The sequence below is a fragment of the Rhincodon typus genome, chromosome 20, assembly GCF_021869965.1.
Source record: "Rhincodon typus isolate 14 chromosome 20, sRhiTyp1.1, whole genome shotgun sequence".
NCBI lineage: Eukaryota > Metazoa > Chordata > Chondrichthyes > Orectolobiformes > Rhincodontidae > Rhincodon > Rhincodon typus.
In genome coordinates, this window is record NC_063351.1 from 12,086,099 (window position 1) to 12,102,382 (window position 16,284).

General features: G+C 42.3%; 1 protein-coding gene across 3 annotated transcripts in view; it reads left to right on the forward strand.

Moving 5' to 3' along the window:
- The window catches only part of stambpl1 (STAM binding protein-like 1), a 51,742-nt gene extending 37,202 nt beyond the window's left edge, over positions 1 to 14,540 (forward strand). For all 3 annotated transcript variants that reach the window (XM_048608680.1, XM_048608682.1, XM_048608681.1), the window contains exons 10-11: positions 4,684 to 4,783; positions 14,197 to 14,540. In XM_048608680.1, coding sequence (XP_048464637.1) covers positions 4,684 to 4,783; positions 14,197 to 14,253 — 157 coding nt within the window. In that variant the 3' untranslated portion in view covers positions 14,254 to 14,540. The remainder of the gene's footprint in view (positions 1 to 4,683; positions 4,784 to 14,196) is intronic.
- Positions 14,541 to 16,284: the final 1,744 nt, after the last annotated feature.

Sequence of the window (16,284 nt, forward strand, 5' to 3'; positions counted from 1 at the left end):
CACCCCAGCTCCCTCAGTTCTTGCACCGTCATTAGAAATGCACCCTTTATTTAAGGTTCTCTTTCCTCGTTCTTTTGATCAAAATGAGTCACTTCACTCTTCCCTGAATAATTTGTCTGCCTGTTCCACCAGCGTGTAAATGAAATTCTACAATATTCTCCTTGTGGCGCACAGTAGTTGTAAATTTGTAGATAATACAAAACTTTGAAACCATTTTCTGTACACCAAGGTGTCGGCCATTAATATAGATCAGGATGAACGGGGTCCTAACACCCAGCCCTGCCAAGCCCAACCACCTTCCAGTCTGAAAACCATCCTTAACAACCACTTTTCTCTTCACAGGTGCTGCTGGACCTGCTGAGTTTCTCCAGCAATTTCTATTTTTGATTGTTTCATTAAAAATTATTCTCTGTTGCCTGTCTCTTAGCCAATTTTGTATTCATATTGCCACTGTTCCTTTTGTTCCATGAGATCTGTCATTTATCACATAACTGTTCTGCAGTACTTTATTAAATGCTTTTTCTTGAGGAGTCTATGTATGCCACGTCAGTAGTGTTACCCACATCAACCTTCTCTGTTACCTAATCAAAAATCTCAAGCAAGGTAGCTGATGATGATTTGACACTAACAAACCAATGTTGGCTTTCTTCAGTTGTTTGCATATTCTATGGTATTAATTTTGTCCCGGAATACAGTTTCTAAAAACTTTTCCACCACTGAGATTAAATTGACCGGGCTGTAGTTGTTGGGCTTTCATCTAGGTGTATAATATTTGCAATTCTCCAGCAGTACCCCTAAATCAAAATCTCTCTCGTACTCCTCCTCATAACACTCTATCAACGAAATGCTGTCTTTTCTCCCGTCGATGTTCCATCTTTGTCCTACATGCATCTTTTTGCCTTGGCTGCTCCTTTTGGTAGTGAGTTCCCAATTCTCACCACTCTCTGAGCCAAGAAGGGCTTCTTCTGAATCCCTTTTTGTTTTTATTGCTGAACATCTTATGTTGACGGTCTGTACTTTTGCTTTTTCTCACAAGTAGAAACACTGGGCTAAATTTTCTCAGACTCTGAACAACATGTGCAATGGCCCAACAGTTGGAAAATACAATGAGAATGAATATTATATTCTTGACATCCGGAAAACAAGATGTCAGATTTTCCACAGCAAGTTTTAACAGCAAGATGCACATCTTATTGCTGTGCATTAACATCTCATTATTACCTAAAGTTGCCTCATTTCTATGCAGCCTGCATAGAAATGCCAAGTCATTAGCAAGAAGCTAGATGGCGCTAATTCCTAACTGGCGTCTTTTCCATGCTTTTGCCTTGGCTAGCATTGCCCAACATTGCAGGGCATGTGTCATGGGCAGTGTGCATCTTCCATCCAAGGAAATTGGCAATGGTAAAGTACCAGCCTTGTCATTATGGCACATCTTGGATCAACTTATGATACAGTTCAGCACTTCACTACTGCAAATTGGAGCTCACTGACACCTTACATTGCAATGCTCCTACTAGGTTGCAAGGTATGCAGGTCAGCCACTGATCACATGCATCAGAAGAAGGTGTACCTCAGGGCCCTTAGCTTGCTACTGTAACAGTCACTAACTTTGCACTTACTTGAACAGTCACAGCATCTCTGTCTTACCATATCCTGCCTTTTTGCGCATTGTCATTCCATTCAGAACTTACAGGCAAACTGTGGTTCTGTCTTGCGTTAGCTTTCAACACAGTCAGCCAGGCAGCTTTGTCAGGTTTGTCAGCAGTGATCAGTCAAGGGGATGGACATCTCGCTGAACGGCACCATGATATGCCAGTCTCGTACCTGTACCACGTGCCAGCAGCTTATGAGGCAAACACACTGCATGTGCACCAACCAAATGACTGTCTCAATGTCTAAGGTGCTAAATTGTCCTTGGCCCATCAAGGGGGACAGTGGTCAGTTAGGGATCCCACCAAATTCTGTCAAGGACAGCATCTGATCTCCATCCAGGGCATGGTCATTGTTAGTCAGCTGCATGTTGCAATCATGATCTAGGGATCCATCTAATTATAGTCCTGGGAGGAGCCATGGTCAGTTCTGCAGGTTCCTATCATCATAGAACCCCTACAGTGTGGAAACAGGCCCTTCGGCCCAACCAGTTCACACTGACCCTCGGAGCATCCCACCCAAACTCATCCCTCTATAACCCATCTAATTTACACATCCCTGAACACAATGGGGAATTTAGTATGTCCAATCCACCTACCCTGCACATCTTTGGACTGTGGGAGGAAACCGGAGCACCCAGATGAAACCCACGCAGACACGGGGAGAATGTGCAAACTCCACACAGACAGTTGCCCGAGAGTGGAATCGAACCCGAGTCCCTGGCGCTGTGAGGCTGCAGTGCTAACCACTGAGCCACCGTTCTGCCCCAAAACTAGAGGGGCATGCATTTAAGGTGAGGGGGGGAAAGTTCAAAGGAAACATAACGGGCAAGGTTTTTTATACAGAATGTGTTTGGAGTCTGGAATTCTCTTTATTCATTTATTTATTCATTATGAGATGAGGGCGTCGCTGGCTAGGCAGCATTTATTGCCCATCCCTAATTGCCCAGAGGGCAGTTAAGAGTCAACCACATTGCTGCGGGTCTGGAGTCACATGTAGGCCAGACCAGGTAAGGATGGCAGTTTCCTTCCTTAAAGGGCATTAGTGAACCACGTGGGCTTTTCCCGACAATCGGCAATGGATTCATGGTCATCATTAGATTCTTAATTCCAGATATTTTATTGGATTCAAATTCCACCATCTGCCCTGAAGGGATTCGAACCTGTGTACCCAGAACATCATCTGGGGCTCTGGATTAATAGTCCAGCGATAATACCACTAGGCCATCGCCTCCCTATAGTTGAACCAATATGGGGTTGAGCGGTAAATCAATCAGGGAGCTGCATAGAAATCAGTCAGGGATCTGGTTGGTCAGCAGTGGATACTATTGTTCGAAGTCAGTCAGGGGAAAGGACCACAGTCAGTCTTGATGAGAGGGGAATCTGTGCACCAGAAGTCAAGGGGTTTATCAGGCACCACTGTTGGGGAAGGCAAGTTGGAATGCAGAGATCACGATTACTGTGAAGGGCAGCTACTCAACATGAAAGGGTGGGCGTTGAGATTGGTTAGGGAGTGCAACGCAGAAAGGGAGACGAAGGTTGGTGGGGCACCAAGAGTAACAAACGGAGCCATAACCTGACCTTAGGCCACTCACTCTGCTGCCTTTCGTCTCCATCTGATTGGGAATGTGCAATGGAAATGAGAAATGGCTGCCAGCATGCCCAGAGTGCACTGAGTAGAGTCATACCGCACGGAAACAGACCCTTCAGTCCAACTAGTCCATGCCAACCATGTTCCCAAACTAAACTCGTCCCACCTGACTGCATTTGGCCCATATCCTTCCAAACCTTTCCTATTCATGTACTTGTCCAAATGTCTTTTAAACGTTGGAACTGTACCTGTATCCACCACTTCCGCTGACAGTTCATTCCACACACGAACCACTCTCTGTGTAAAAAAAAAAAAAAAAAAAAAAAAAAAAAATGTTGTCCCTCATGTCCTTTTTCTCCCCTCACCTTAAGAATATGCCCTCTAGTTTGGACCTTCCCCACCTCAGGGAAAAGACCCTTGTCAGTCATCTTAATTATGTCCCTCATGATTTTATAAACCTCAATAAGGTTACCTCTCAACCTCCTATACATCAGTGGAAAAAGTTCCAGCATTTTCAGTTTATTTTTATATCGTAAGCCCTCCATTCCCGGCAACATGCTGGTAAATCTTTTCTGAACCCTCTCCAGTTTAATAATATCCTTCCTATAACAGGGCGACCAGAACTGCACACAGTACTCCAGAAGAGGCCTCACCAAGGTCATGTACAACCTCAACATGACGTCCCAGCTCCTGTAGTCAAAGGTCTGAGAAATGAAGGCAAGCGTGCTAAACACGTTGTGATCTGAGGCCCTTCAGAGCAATTGCTTTATTAATCAGGCACTCACCAATTCCAGATTAAAGACTGCACCACATAGCACATACAATGACAACTATGTCGATTACAAATCATGGCACAAGTAATCCTGACCATAATGTTGATCATTCCGAATTAATCCAAGTAATGCCTGTGAAGAACAGATGATTACAGGTGTCCTTTGAAGTTTCCCTGGCCATTCACTATTCCCAAGCTCCCATTTCAAGCTCCCATAGACTGCACAAGGAGGTGGAGTTGCTGTGTTCTCACATTGAGCTGTATGTTCTCTCTCATAAAGAAAATGAACTCGACTGCGGCTTTTTCTAATAACATTGACCATAAACAAATGAGATGATTTATTAGATGTGTTATTCCTCTGGTTTATTGATTTTCACTGTGCATCAGTCAAGGATGAACAGGTAACTATCATCACAAATTAGTCTGGGATTGTCCCACCCATGTTCCTTAGGAAGCAGCAGTGAATACAATTGCAGATATAACCTTGTACATATCCAGTAATCCTGCTGATGGGATTATATGTACCTCTAATTTTTAAATTTCACTTCTGGAATTTGTATAAACTTGACTTTTGATTTGTGTTGGTAGTGTCCAATGCACAGATGAGTATGGTTTATTCGGCTTTGGGTATAATCGGTAAAAACTAATGATCAACTTCTGATGTTTTCTAGAACTGGAGCCTTCCGCCTGACTCTTGCAGGGGTACAGGAAGTGTCCTCCTGCCGAAAGAAAGGCTTTCACCCACATTCGAAGGAGCCACCTTTGTACCAAGTATGTACAATCTTTTATCAGATACAATTACCATTTCCTGCTTCCAACAATTATCTTAGACTTTTGAATTTATGCTATTTTTAAATTGACTTTTCAGAATTACGCTAATAAAATGTAATCTGAAGTTTAATTTTAGAAGAAATATGCTCAAAATAAATTTTGTTGTACCTTTCAATCTGACACAATGTGAAATGGGTATTGCTTAGCCCCACACCCAGGTACCATCATGACATGGGCTGCTTTCAACACAGTTAACTCCTACTCTGCATTATTGCCAATTCAGCTTCTCTTCTTTCCTGACTTCCAGCCAACAACTCCTTTCTTTGCTCACCCTGTATTTTCTCTCTGTCCGGGTTCCATCTCCACCTGCCTCCCCACTCCTTTTCACACCCCAGTCGTCACACCACCTTTTCCTAATCGCTTCTAGTTCCGAAGAAGGGTCACAGGACTTGAGATGTTAATTCCGTTTTTCTCTCCACGGATACTGCCAGACCGACTGAGTTTCTCCAGCAATTTCTGACTTTGTTTGTAAAATGATCAAAATTGTATAGTGTGGCTTGAAGTTCATTTAAACAAGAAATTCAAGGTGAAGGTCTGATAATGTCATCTATTGATCTGGCTCAAAACAGTGTGGAGCTGGAGGAACACAGCAGGTCGGGCAGCATCAGAGGAGCAGGAAAGTTGACGCTTCAGGATTACACCCTTCATCAGGACTGGGGAAGGGGAAGGGAGCTGGGAAATAAAGAGGGAGGAGGGTGGGACGGTAATAGGTGGATGCAAGTGGGGGGTAGTGGAGACTGGTCAGTGGGAAGGGTGGGGTGGATAGGTGGGAAAGAAGATGGACAGGTTGTGTCAGGTCAAGAAGGCGAGGATGAGAGGGAGGGTTGGACTTGGATCAGGCCAGGGGTAGGGAGATTTTAAAACTGGTGAATTCCATGTTCAGGCCATCAGGCTGTATTCTCCCAAAACAGAATATGAGGTGCTGCTCCTCCAGTTTGTGGGTGGTGTCATTGTGGCACTGGAGGAGGCCCAGGGAGTCGGAGGGGGAGTTGAAATGATTCGCAACCGGAAGGTGTTGTTGATTACCGCGAACAGTGCGCAGGTGCTCTACAAAGCAGTCTCCGAGCCTCCGCTTGGTCTCCCCGATGTAGAGGAGGCCACATCAGGAGCAGCGGATACGATAGACCACATTAGCAGATGTGCAGGTGAACCCCTGTCTGATGTGGAAGGTTTGTTTGGTGCCATGGATGGTGGTGAGGGGGGAGGTGTAGGGGCAGGTGTAGCACTTCCTACGGTTGCAGGAAAAGGTGCCGGGTGTGGTATGGCGAGTGTGGCGCAGACGAGGGAGTCGCGGAGAGACCAGTCCCTATGGAAGACAGATAGGGATGGGGAGGGAAATATATCTTTGGTCGTGGGGTCGGATTGTAGGTGGCGGAAGTGGCAGAGGATGATACGCTGGGTGCAGAGGTCAGTGATTAGGCTTCACTTACTGAAGCCCTATGATCCTGACAAAAACTGAACTTCAATTTTGAATATAAGCTCATTCTTTCACTGTTCTCTGCTCCTGTTCTGAAGCTAGTGATTCCTGAATAAAGTTCAGCTCCAAAGTGCATCACACTCTCCACCAACCTTAACCAATTGGCTATAATCCCCGAATAACTGTAACAGCAGAGCAGGATTAGCTCAGTTCTCATGCCATCAAATGAACAAAAGCAATAAGAAAAGAATTAGGCCAAAGTTCAAAGGAATTGAATTAATAGACTGACAATGTCACACAAATGACTAAATATTTTCATTGTTTAAAAATTACCAAATAGTTCAAATAATCCTACACTGTTTGCAAAATAAGCTTTATAATTGATAGTACCAAGTTTACAAAGTTCATAAATTCTATGCAAATATTTACAAGTAATACTGTTGAATATACAAATCCTTATGATGCAAATATTCAACATGCACTTGCTATAAACTACTGAAGTAATAGAATATGCTGATAATACACAGCATCTGTGGTGAGAGAAACTGAATTAATGTTTTGGACACAAAAACAGAAATTGCTCAAAACTCAATGAAGTTCTGAAGAAGGGTCACTGGACCCGAAACGTTAACTCGATTTCTCTCCACGAATGCTGCCAGACCTGCTGAGCTTTTCCAGCAATTTCCATTTCTGTTTCTGATTCCCAGCATTTGCAATTCTTTTGGGTTTTTTTAAATATGTTTTGGACCTTCCTGTGAGAGCTGGAAAAAGATAGAAATATATCAGGTTAAAGCCAATACTGAGGCAGTGAAATGTAGGAAAGTTAGGGTGGCAAAGAAAATAAACAGTAATATCTGAAAGGATGGAGGGCAAGAGTGATTAATGAACAAGAGGATGATAATGGTGGTCAGCCACATTCCAATGTGGGAATGGAAATTGTAATATTCCTCGCTCTGTGTACCATTTAAGAACATATTTTGTAAATTAAGAATATCAAAAATGTAAGGCGGTACCTCTGAGTGAAACATGTCGTACAGAGAACTCAAAATTGACGGCACAATTTGAAATTTGAAATGTCTTGCACTGAGGCTGCATTTCTGATGAGGGATTTGTTTGCTAAACATGAAGACTGTTGCAGTCATCCAAGTTGAATTTTTCTTACAAAAGTCCTGTAATGTCTAAGTCAAAATGTTTCTGTTTGCAAATTCTATGAATGAAGTGTATATTTGTACATTTAAAAAAATGATTGTGGTGGTGCAAGGCAAAATTGGATAGCAATGAGACAAGTAAAGAAACAATAGTTTTTTATTAAATACTGAAAGAACTGTGGATGCTGTAAACCAGAAACAAAAACAGAAGTTGCTGCGGAAACTCAGCAGGTCTGGCAGCATCTGTGAAGAGAAATCAGAGTTAACGTTTCGGGTCTGGATCTGAGGAAGGGTCACTGGATCCAAAACGTTAACTCTGATATATCTTCACAGATGCTGCCAGACCTGTTGAGATTTTTCAGCAACTTCTGTTTTTGGAATAGGTTTTTATCCGTTCATGGGATGTAGGCATCACAGGCCTGACCAGTATTGATTGCATATTACTAATTGATCTGAAGAAGGAGGTGATGAGCTGCCTGTGTAAGTTGCTGGAGTTCCATTTGGTGTAAACAATCCACAGTGTTACTGGGGGCGAGTTCCCAGGATTTTGACTCAGTGACACTGAATGATATGGTGATATATTTCCGAGTCAGGATGGTGGGTGGCTTGGAGGAGAGTTTGCTGGTGATGGTGTTCCCACGTACCGGCTGTCCTTGACTTTCCAGATCACAGTGGTCACGGGTTTGGAAGGTGTCAAGTTTCTCAAGTGTTCTTAGAGCTGCACTCATCCAGGCACGTGGAAAGTATTCCAAGACACTCCTAACTTATAGATGGCAGGGGAGTATGTGGAGTCAGGAAATGAATTACTTGCTGCAGGATTCCTCGTGTATTTATATGGCTGGTGAAGTTACCTTTTTTGATTGGTGATAAACTCTCCAAGTCAGGATGGTGAGTGGCATGGAGAGGAACTTGTTGGTGTTCCCATGTATCTGCTACTTAGGTGGTGGTGGCTATGTGTTTGGAAGGAGCTGTCTAAGCAGTCTTGGTGAATCTCTGTAGATGGTACACGCTGCTACTACTGATTGTCAGTGTTGGTGGGAGAGGATGCTTATGGATGTGATATCAACCAAATGGGCAGCTTTGTCCTGGATGGTGTTAAACTTCTTGAATGTTGTTGGAACTGCACCCATCCAGGCAAGTGGGGAGTATTCCATCACACTCCTGACTTGTGCCTCGTAGATGGTGGACAGGCTTTGGGGAGTCAGGAGGTGAGTCAGCAAAGTCCCCTGCGAGCCCCACATCATTCTGACTTGGAAATTTATTGCTTCATTGTCGCTGAGTCAAAATCCTTGAATTCCCTCCCGAACACATCTACCTAACCCACGCGGCCTGCAGCAGTTCAGGAAGGCAGTTCACCACCATCTTCTCTGAGGCAATTAGGGATGGACAATATATTCTCAATTGTCTCTGTCCATGAATGAAAACTCTTTATTGAACCAGACTTGATGCCTCCCATCTGCTGGTAATGGTGGAGGGAGGGATATGTTGGGCAATGAGGTTACAGATTGTGATTGAAAACAATCATGTTGCTGCTGATGCTCCACAGTGACCCATCGATTCCAGGCTTTGTGTTGCTAGGTTTACTCAAAATCTGTCCCATTCAACAATGTGTATCAAACATGGCGGACAGTGAAATAACTCCACAGAAGCCGGTATCCTGTCACCATGTCCCCCTTTAGTTACACATAGAGAGTCCTTGACACTGATCCCGCCATCCCTAGAGCCAGCTCAGAGTGAGCAGAACTGTTGACCCTCCTGTTTTGTCTGTCAGCCAGGGTTCCCTGATTGGACCAGGTTAACAGCCCCAATCAATGAACTTGTATTCGATGAGGGCCATCTGGCTGACCTTGTTACAAATCACTACATCCCTCCCCCTCTGAGTATGAGGACATAGGCCTGCTGTTTTTTATTTGTAGCTCCTCCTGGGTGTTTTAGCACCAGGTCAGGTTCCTCCAACTCTGCCTCTGATATGGGTGGCATGTAACACACAGTTGCTCACCTCTTGTGCCTGGAGTATCTCGGAAGCAGGTTGTTCTCCTATTTAGGCAGCAAAGACAGCGAGGTGGCAACATCCGTCATGTCCGTCTCAGATCCCGAGGTAACTTCAAGGACAGGGAGGTAACTCGATGGACAGGGAGAATCCATAGGTTCCAGAACAGTTGGAAAGGCTGTCGAGGAGCTGGGCACAATTTTCTCCTGCACCACTTGCGAGTTTGCAGCTTTCATATGGTCCATGTACTTGTTCAGGACCGTCACACTTACCCAAACTTTATAAGTCACCGGACCTGACCTCGCGTCAACCATGCCCCTTACCCATGCAGGGCCATTCCCATGGTTCCTGCACCAAACTTCATCCCTTGAAGCAAACTGTCTCTCTTAGTCCAGCGTTGGCATTCCTGATGCCATTTCACCCTCCCACCCAGGTCCGGGAAGATCGGATTTGACCTGGTGCAGAGTCTTCGCCCCATTAGCAACTCTGCTAGAGCTATCCCTGTAGTTGCACGAGAGGTAATCAGATAATCAGGTAGGAACTGGGACAGTTTGGTATCTAGTGAAGCTGTAGGCTGTTTCTTTTAAGTCTGCCATCAAAGTTTGGACTGTAGTTTCTGCTAGACCATTGAATGACAGATGGTATGGAACTGTCCTTGTACATCGAATACCATTTAACGTTAAGAAATATTGAAATTCCCTGCTGGTAAACAATAGCCTGTTATCTGTGACCAACACTTCCAGGAGTCTGTGTATTGTAAAAAGATGTTCACGGTTTTATTATTGTCATTCCTTGTGTTTGACGAATGAACTTCATGCACATCCAGCCACTTTGAGTGGGTGTCCACAATGATTAAGAACATTGAACTCATGGAAGTTCCTGCAGAGTCGACGTATAACTGAGTCTCGGATTTACCTGTTCTGAGGAAGGGTCACCTGATCCGAAACGTTAGTTCTGATTTTTTTTTTCTTCAAAGATGCTGCCAGACCTGCTGAGATTTTCCAGCAATTTCTATTTTTGTTCCTGATTTCCACAATTCTTTCGGTTTTTGTTTTCTGGAGTTTACCTGGTCGTTCCCACAAATGTGAGGGAGCTGCCCCACCAAGATCTGCATCCAATCCTGGCCAACAGACATATCTTCTCACCAACATCATCATTTTGGAAACCCCTGGATGACCCTGGCAGAGGTCAGCCAGTATCTGGCAGTGACCTTTGCTCGGAACATCGTAATATATCATCCTCGATTGTGATCTGGTCTGTCTGGGTCCAAAAAGGTTTCAGTTCTGATTGTGATGGCCCTTTGGTTTCCCCCAGCTGTTTCAGGTTTGCCAGGACCAAGTCTTTCTGTGTCTGAAGTCTGATATTGTCAGCTGTGACTGGAAGTGTGTACAGAAAATTTAAAGCCATTACAGACACTTCCAGTGGCAGTACCACCAGTGATGTATCTGCTAATGGGAGGTAGCTCAATGCATCTGCATTTGCTACTTGGCATCCTGGACAGTGTTCCAACTTGTAATTTATATACGCTTAGTATTAGAGCCCACCGCTGAGTTTGGCCGGAAGCTATGGGTGACATTGCCTTGTTCTCTTTGAGTAGACCTAGCAGGGGTTTGTGGTCCATTATTATTACAAATTTACGTCCGTAAAGGTATTGGTGGAACATCCTGACTCTAAATATGACTGCCAAACCTTCCTTCTGTATTTGGGTCTGTTTACGCTCTGCAATAGATCAAAGTCCTGGGGATGTACACACTATTGGGCATTTCTCTCCATTGGGCCACCTATGAGCTAACACTACCCCAATGCTGCACGGGAAGACATCGCAAGGTAATACCAGATCTCGCTTGGGAACATGGTGTGCCAACACCTTAGAGAATGATAGTTGTTTCTTCACTTCTCTGAAAACTATGGCTTGGCTATGCGACCATTTCCAAAGCTGACCATTTTTAAAGACTTGATGCAAAGAGCCAAGATGGAGGCCAGGTTATGTATGAACTTTCTGTAATAGTTCACCAATCCAGGGAAAGACCTAAGCTCCAGTGCAGACATGGGAGCTGGGGCACCTTTGATCACCCTCACTTTATCTACCAACGGGTGTAACCCAGTCTTGTCGACTCTGTAGCACAAGTAGGTCACTTGGGGTGCCTGGAAAACATTTTTTTTTCTTTTAAGGTGTATGCCTGTGTGGGAGAAACATATAAGGACAATGTCCAAGTGCTCAAGTGCTCCTTAATGGTCTCCCCTGTTATTAGCATATCATCTCAATTAATGGTGACCTGAGGTAGACTTTGTAAAACGTTCTCCATCGTCCACTAAAAAATTGCACAGGCTGATGATACCCCAAATAGCAGTCTAGTATATTGGTACAAACCCTTAAGGGTATTAATTGTAGCATACTTCTGCGAATCCTCATCTAACTGCAATTGCAAATATGCATGGTTCATGTCCAGCTTCTTAAACAACAGTCCCTCTGCCAGCTTTGCATCTAAATCCTCTAAGTGAGGGATTGGATATTTATCCAATTGCGAAAAGCAGTTTACGGTTTGTTTAAAATCCTCACAGAGGCAAACAGACCCATCGGGCTTCACAATGCTGTCCATTCTGCAAAATGTTGTGGTTTGACGATTCCTTCACTTTCCAGCCTTCTGATTTCTGCCTCTGTTTTTCCCCGTACTTTTGGCTGGGCCTCGCAGAATCATGAAATTTGTTTCCTGGTGAACAAGTAAGGTGGCTTTGGCTCCTTTCGTAGTCCCTAGAGAAACTGCTGGGTATTTAATTAGGACTTTGCTCAGGCAGCTATTTTCCAAGTGAAAATGTTGAGGCAATCTTGGTGAATTTTTCTCAACCAATTTTGCCCCATCAAGCTTGGGCCTGAACCTTTTACCAGGATCACTGGTAACTGAATTACATGCTTCTCATAAGAGTCTGGAAACAAAGTTGTACCCTTTAATCTGTAAAGGCTCCCCAGTACAAGTTCTCGGTTTAGCCAAGGTCTTGCGTGAGTTTAAAGGTTCGAGTCCAGAACAAATTTTGTTTAAAAACTGGTACTGTGATCACTGAAACAGCCGCGCTGGTATCATCCTCCAATAGAACCAGGTGACCATTTTACCAGACGTTCATTTTGATTGGTTCTGATCTGGATGTTGCTAAGCAAATTTATCGTTCCAAATCAGAATTAGGTGGACTTTCCAGGGTGTGCACTCTCCTGGCCTATGAGTTCTCTTACTCAGTTTAGGCCTAGTGGACTCTCTTGCTGCCTCGAGTCCACATACTGGCAGCAACTACAATGGCTTGCTGGCCTAGATCCTGAAGAAAATGTTAACTGTTTAGCCAAGGCTTGGCTTTGTTTTGGGGTTTTGCTGTGGGCTGACCGAGAATCTTTGTTCAGGATATCTCCTGAGTGAGGTTATGCAATTGCCTTCACCCAAGTGGTGGCTGACAGATATAAACAGGAGGGTCAGAGGTTCTATTCACTCTGTGAGCTGGCTCCGAGGGAGCTGGATCGGTGTCGAGGACTCTCCACGTGTAGTAAAAGAGTGACTTGTTGACAAGATACCGGCCTCTGTGAAGTTATTTCATCTTCCTTGTCCATTGTTCTCTATTTCTGAGTGTAAAGTTCATAAATTATAATGTGATGTGTTGCCAATAAATTGGGATGAGAATATTGCAGGGAATACATGCTAAATAGAAACGTTCTATTGTATTTCAGTGTAACTATAGTCTTTCCATTGACTTGTTTTCTTTCCTGATTCTGTTTTGGTTTCACTTGCCATCTTCATGTCTCCATCTAATGTATCCTGACAAGTTGCTTTTAAGATAAATGTCTCCGAAAAAAAACTGACATTGAATCAAACAAGAATAATTTGGGAAAGATGTCTAAAAGTTTGATCAAGGCAATAAATTCTCCCAGGTTTCCTAAAGTGCTGATTTAAGTGAGATTGTGAGAGATGGGAAGAGATTTAACAATGGAGTTTCAGATCTTTCTACTTAGTTGCCAGATGTTTGGATGCTGGTGGGGGGGTATTAAGAAGGAGTGGAGAATACACAAGAGGCCAGAGTTGGAGGCTGTAATAGATAAAGTACAAAGGATAGAAAAGAAAAGTGTAACAGATAGAAACTATGAAGAAATATTCATCACGTAGAATCATAGAAATATACAGCACGGAAACAAACCCTTCGGTCCAACTCATCCATGCTGACCAGATATCCTATTTGCCAGCATTTGGCCCATGTCCCTCTAAACCCTTCCTATTTATATATCCATCCAGATCCCTTTTAAATGTTGTCATCGTACTGGCCTCCACCACTTCCTTTGGCAGCTCATTCCATACACGCACCACCCTCTGCATGAAAAGGTTGCCTCTTAGGTCCCTTTTATATCTTTCTCCTCTCACCTTAAATCTCTGCCTTCTCATTTTGGACTCCCCTGCCCTGGGGAAAAGATCTTGCCTATTTACCCAATCCATGCCCCTCATGACTTTATAAACCTCTATAACATCACCCCTCAGCCTCCAACACTATAGGGAAAATAGCCTATTCAGCCTCTCCCTATAGCTCAAAGCCTCCAACCCTGGCAACATTCTTGTAAATCTTTTCTGAACCCTTTCAAGTTTCACAACATCCTTCCTATAGGAGAAAGACCAGAATTTCACACAAAACTCCAAAGTTAAAAGAAGTCTAGAAAGTAGATGAAAGACACAGCATTTAGTAGGAGCATTTTTCCGGATGGTTGCTTATTTAATGCAGTACTTTGTGAACAGAACTGTACATGCCAAACTTATGACTGATTTTCTTTCAGACTTGCAAACACATCATTGTAAAAGATATGAATATCATCATCATGGACATGAGGTGACAACGTGAGACTACTACAATCCTGGAGTCTGTATAAATTATTTAGAATAAACAATATGTTGCTTTCAAGTTTTTATTACCAGTTTCTGACAACTGGATTATTTAACACATTTTGTACATTCAGGTGAAATAAAGTGAAATAAGGTGGTTAATATTTCTTTTTGAAATGCACCAAGTATTTCACATGTATGATGTGAAATTGCAAATGCTAGTTATGTCCAAAAGTGTTTATAAAATTGACTCTGAAATTCACGCTGAAGCTAATAAATGCTGTTCATTTCTTTGCTATGTTTGGTGCATGCTTTTCTTGTTTTGGATTTAAAAGTGCTACTTTGCAAAGTTAGTACTCGTAGAAATGGTGTTTTGCATCATTACTGATTTTTAGGTTGCTCCTTGTAATATTATCATTCAACCATTCTCATTAAATTTAACTACGTGTTTGATCCCATGTGGCCTGGGGAATTGTACAAACTTTTTATTGAGTTTGCTTTTACAGAAGCAAAGCTGCAGAAACTTCCCAAGCTATTGTCATGAAGAGAAATTGCTAAGTGACCACAGCCATAGCTGCAGTGACACTTTTTTAGCCAGATCGGCTCATCTCAATAGAAAGTACCTTATGTACAGCACTCATACAACGTAAGGCTATGTAAATGTTGAATTAATGTACACCATCCAGTAATTAAAAGCACTTACAAACTCTGCTTTTTGCTTAACCGTTTACACCAAATACCCAAAAGGATTAAAGTTCACTTGCAAAAGTGAACATCAAGACCACGCATCCCACAAGTGTGTCTATTACTCATTTTTTAATTTACTAATCAGAATGCAGTGGGTACATCTGAATTCTCAATTAGTCACATAACTAATGCAATGGACAATGTTGTTCTATGAGCTATTTCTGTTATAAATTTCCACTAAATTTATATGTTTTTCTTCTAATTAGATAATTATTAACTTGGAGGATGGGGATAAAAACATCACCAGTGATTAATTTAATGTTTTAACACATGAATTGCTGTGGGATGTACCTGATGTAACTGCTACTGGTGAACACATGTTCTGGTGTACAAACTCAATTGGGTCTCAATGGAAGTAGCCATATTAGTAGATTGTAAATACTACATCATTAGAATGAATTGCATGAATAATTGTATTTTCCTCCTAAATTTATACTGTAAAAACAGTTAAAACAAAAACAGCCCAGTGTTTTTGTTTGGTTCTTAACTTATTTATATGGCCCAAAATTAATCTTCTCTAATAGTTGAACAAAAAGTAACTAGTTTAAAGGAACAGCTTACACCGATAGGAATGATGCTCAATTAGCAACACACTGGATTATTACTGAATTCAACATGGAATACCTTAAATGTAATGCTTGCTGAATAATAATTTTTATGGTGAGTAGTTCCATGTGACAAGCATTATGATATTGTTAGACTTTACACATTCCAACATAGTTCCCACATAATAGGAAAAATCTAAAGATTTAAGTCAATTTGTAGCTTCATCGCGTTTTAAAAACACATTGTTAATTTCTTTAGTTTTCAGGTTCAGTACTGATAACCACACGTAATTGAAATTTGAATAACAAAAATAAGCTTTCTACATGGGTCTTTCAATTCAGTTCTTTGTTAAATTGGATTATTAACTTCTATTAACAGCACAAGACACACCTGAGTTCAGAAACCCAGTGGACTGCTTGAATCAAGCATCCTCTGTAATAGTTTATTAAACCGTCATTTTTTTGAAGCATTAAATCCAAGATGACTGCATTTCCCAGAAAATAAAGTAAAAGCAGACAACAGTGAAAGGAAATGTAAGCAGTTTAGGAAAATGTGAACACAATTTACATAAATTAGCAATGGGAGATTATTTAATCTGAAGCCAAAAGTTTTGAACCAAATTTAAAATGAAAGGTGATATCTTGAAATAAATAAACCAAGATACAGTTTAAATTTCCTCTGTCATCTTTGATTTTAGTCATGTCTGATTAGTTCACCATTACTCTACTAAATAAATAGATGTCAAATAT